This window comes from Saprolegnia parasitica, assembly GCF_000151545.1.
Source record: "Saprolegnia parasitica CBS 223.65 unplaced genomic scaffold supercont2.676, whole genome shotgun sequence".
Classification (NCBI taxonomy): domain Eukaryota; phylum Oomycota; class Saprolegniomycetes; order Saprolegniales; family Saprolegniaceae; genus Saprolegnia; species Saprolegnia parasitica.
In genome coordinates, this window is record NW_012157070.1 from 1 (window position 1) to 2625 (window position 2625).

At 54.9% G+C, this 2625-nt stretch overlaps 2 protein-coding genes across 2 annotated transcripts; one reads left to right on the plus strand and one right to left on the minus strand.

Annotated features, from left to right (window-relative positions):
- Positions 1-229: 229 nt before the first annotated feature.
- On the plus strand, positions 230-1201 carry SPRG_17619 (hypothetical protein; the record flags this gene model as incomplete). The annotated part of the gene is made up of 4 exons (XM_012356984.1): positions 230-460; positions 514-555; positions 604-741; positions 929-1201. The coding sequence occupies 4 exons, from the start codon at positions 230-232 to the stop codon at positions 1199-1201; spliced, it is 684 nt and encodes a 227-aa protein (XP_012212374.1).
- Positions 1202-1370: 169 nt separating this feature from the next.
- On the minus strand, positions 1371-2201 carry SPRG_17620 (hypothetical protein; the record flags this gene model as incomplete). Its single annotated transcript, XM_012356985.1, has 1 exon — positions 1371-2201. The coding sequence occupies one exon, from the start codon at positions 2199-2201 to the stop codon at positions 1413-1415; it is 789 nt and encodes a 262-aa protein (XP_012212375.1). The 3' UTR covers positions 1371-1412.
- Between the last annotated feature and the right edge of the window lie 424 nt (positions 2202-2625).

Here is a 2625-nt window from a genome sequence, read left to right on the forward strand (position 1 = left end):
GAACTCGTGTGGTACAAGGAGCATGTCCAGAAGCTCCAGCGCCGCGTCGACAAGTCCAAGCTCGAAACACTGTACTGGAGTCATTCTTTGTCTCAACTCCGTTCATGAATTTGGATTGTAGCGTCATTCAAATGGAAAGTGAACACCACCGCGCGCACGTTCGCATCAACGACGTACGTATCGTTTGATGCTTGTCAACGATGTAGTAGACAATAATCTGTCCACGTAGATGGAGTGCATCTATATTGACATGCAAGAACAGCGGCTAAAGATGTCGCCGCGGGCGATTACAGACGGCTGGCTGTACGAGATGGAAGCGAAAATCAAGGCGCAGCGGGCGAAGATCACGGCCGCCAAGCTCGACGCTGTCTTTGGCCACGGCCTGCAATTCCGTGCCAACGTCGCCAAGCTACAGACCCTGCGGCGGCAGCGCGACGACGCAATCGCGCGCCGGGACGAAGTACCCTACCCCCATCAATCCACTCCGCAAAATGCGAGCAAATGCCTGATTAGATTGAGCGCTGGCGCGTCGAAGAGTACCTCGACTATTGGGAGGTACATATTTCTTTTTCTTGTACAGAAATGGCATGTTGTTGATTGTAGCGAGATATGCATCACATGGCGATCCTGCGCGCGCGGCAGCGGCAGCAGAATATTGCCGACGAGCGCCGCAAATGGCACGTCAAGCCGTGCACAAAGGAAGGCAAAGTTCGACTGCACGCGATCGCTCGAGAGAGCACGGTATTTTGCATCGGCAGTTCGAACTTGCTCGCTTTTTCCAAGGAATTTCAAGCAAACAAGAGCGCTGTGACGGCGCTGACCGAGCAAGTCGCGCTCGTGTCGTCAACGGCGCAGCTGGAGCAAGCACAGACGATGTTGATGCCGCTTCTGGATACGTTTACAAAAACGTACAACGGCGTGCACCAAGCCTTGCAACACGGTCCCCCCGCCCCCGCACGCTATGGCGAGCGAGAGGTCGACCAGCGTCGATCCGCCGCCAGCGACAGATATTGTGCTGAAGAAGACGAAGAAGACGAAGAAGAAGAAGAAAGTCGAGACATCGGGGCAGCAGCGCCGGACACGAGATGCGCACGTTCCGTGGTCGCTCCTCGATCAGCTCGCGGCGGAGAAGACCAAGCTACAGACCGAGAAAGCTCTCGGTGCCGTATTTAAGCGTCGAAAACCAATCGGCGACAACTAAAACTGTATTGGATGACCCTTTCTGCCAGGTCGCAAAAGATCGCGATTTGTCAGTTGGTGATGGGTAACGAGAGAGTTGGCGCTGGAGAGAAGCAAGGTACGGCGGCGTCTCTGTCGTGTTGCCTCTGCGTGCGTGTCGTGGTCCATTCGAACCCTTGGACAAAAGCGATGTTGATGATGAGTTTCATTTTTTGTCGCAGAAGAAACTGAGCTTACGTATCACTTAAAACAAGGACCGTCTCGCTGGAAAAGAAGCGCGTCATGCGTCCAAAGCTCGTCATAACCAGAGACCGTGGAGCGACGGCTGTCAGCATGGCGAGGAGAAACCCGCCAGCACAGCCAACAGCGTGCTCGTCACAGCTCATGTTTGGCCCCCAGATTATAAAATAGCACATGCTTGTCCATTGCCACTTGACGGCTGCGAGGACGATGGAGATGCTGTCATCCATTGCATTGGCGACCGCAGCGACGTATAGGCCGCCAAGCATTACGCCGACGACGGAGCGCGCGATCAGCAGATACGCCCACGTCATCAGCAGCGCCGACGGCGAGTCCACTTCAATCATGCGCACGACGAAGCGAGGGTGGTCCTCGCAGCTCGAGTAGTGCCGACGACTCAGGTCGTACGTGCCAGCAATGCACTGCGACCGCCGCGCAAACTGGTTGTGAAGCCAGACGTCGGCGATGAGCAATGGCCGCGTACACGCATACAAGACTCGCCACGGGTACCAATACGGAGCAGATTGCTGCGTGAATAGGCTCAGAAGGCTGGAAAGCACGGCGTACGGCACAAGACAGGCGGCGAGAAGAACGACGAGGACAGCAGCGAGGTATGCAACGAGCGTCAAGAGAACGTACGCTGAGGAGTAGAGAAGCGTGGCGTAGGTGAGCCACTGGAACGGCCAAATGAAGAGGTCTCGGAGCAGCAAGCGACCGGCGTTGGTGCCGTCATGGCGTCGGGCCTGCGGGTCGATCGCGAGCAGCGGTTGCCTTGGTCGCATCGGCAAATTGGCGTTTGAAACGCGTGGTACGTATGCGGATGCACGCTGCCGATTGGCCGCCTTTCAAACGACGGGAAATGATAAAATTCAACAAACGTTCAAGGAAGGACAAACGCTTGCGTACGACCTCGAGCGAGTTATCATCGGCGAGTGGCCGCCACGGAATGGATCCTGGAATCGATCTCTCTGCACTAGTACGCAGCTTACTCTAAACAACCAGAACTTCAACACATTAGTGGTACGTCTGAATCAGACGTACCACTAATGTGTTGTAGTGCGACGCATGCCAAGTCGTTGCCAGAGTCGTTGCGTTCATTTTTACAAACGCGTTTGATAGATAGTTCAACAAATTTAAAATTTACAAACTGTAGAGGATGTATTACACGCAGTCCTTGTCGACGGTCTCGAGCAGTGAGACCTACGG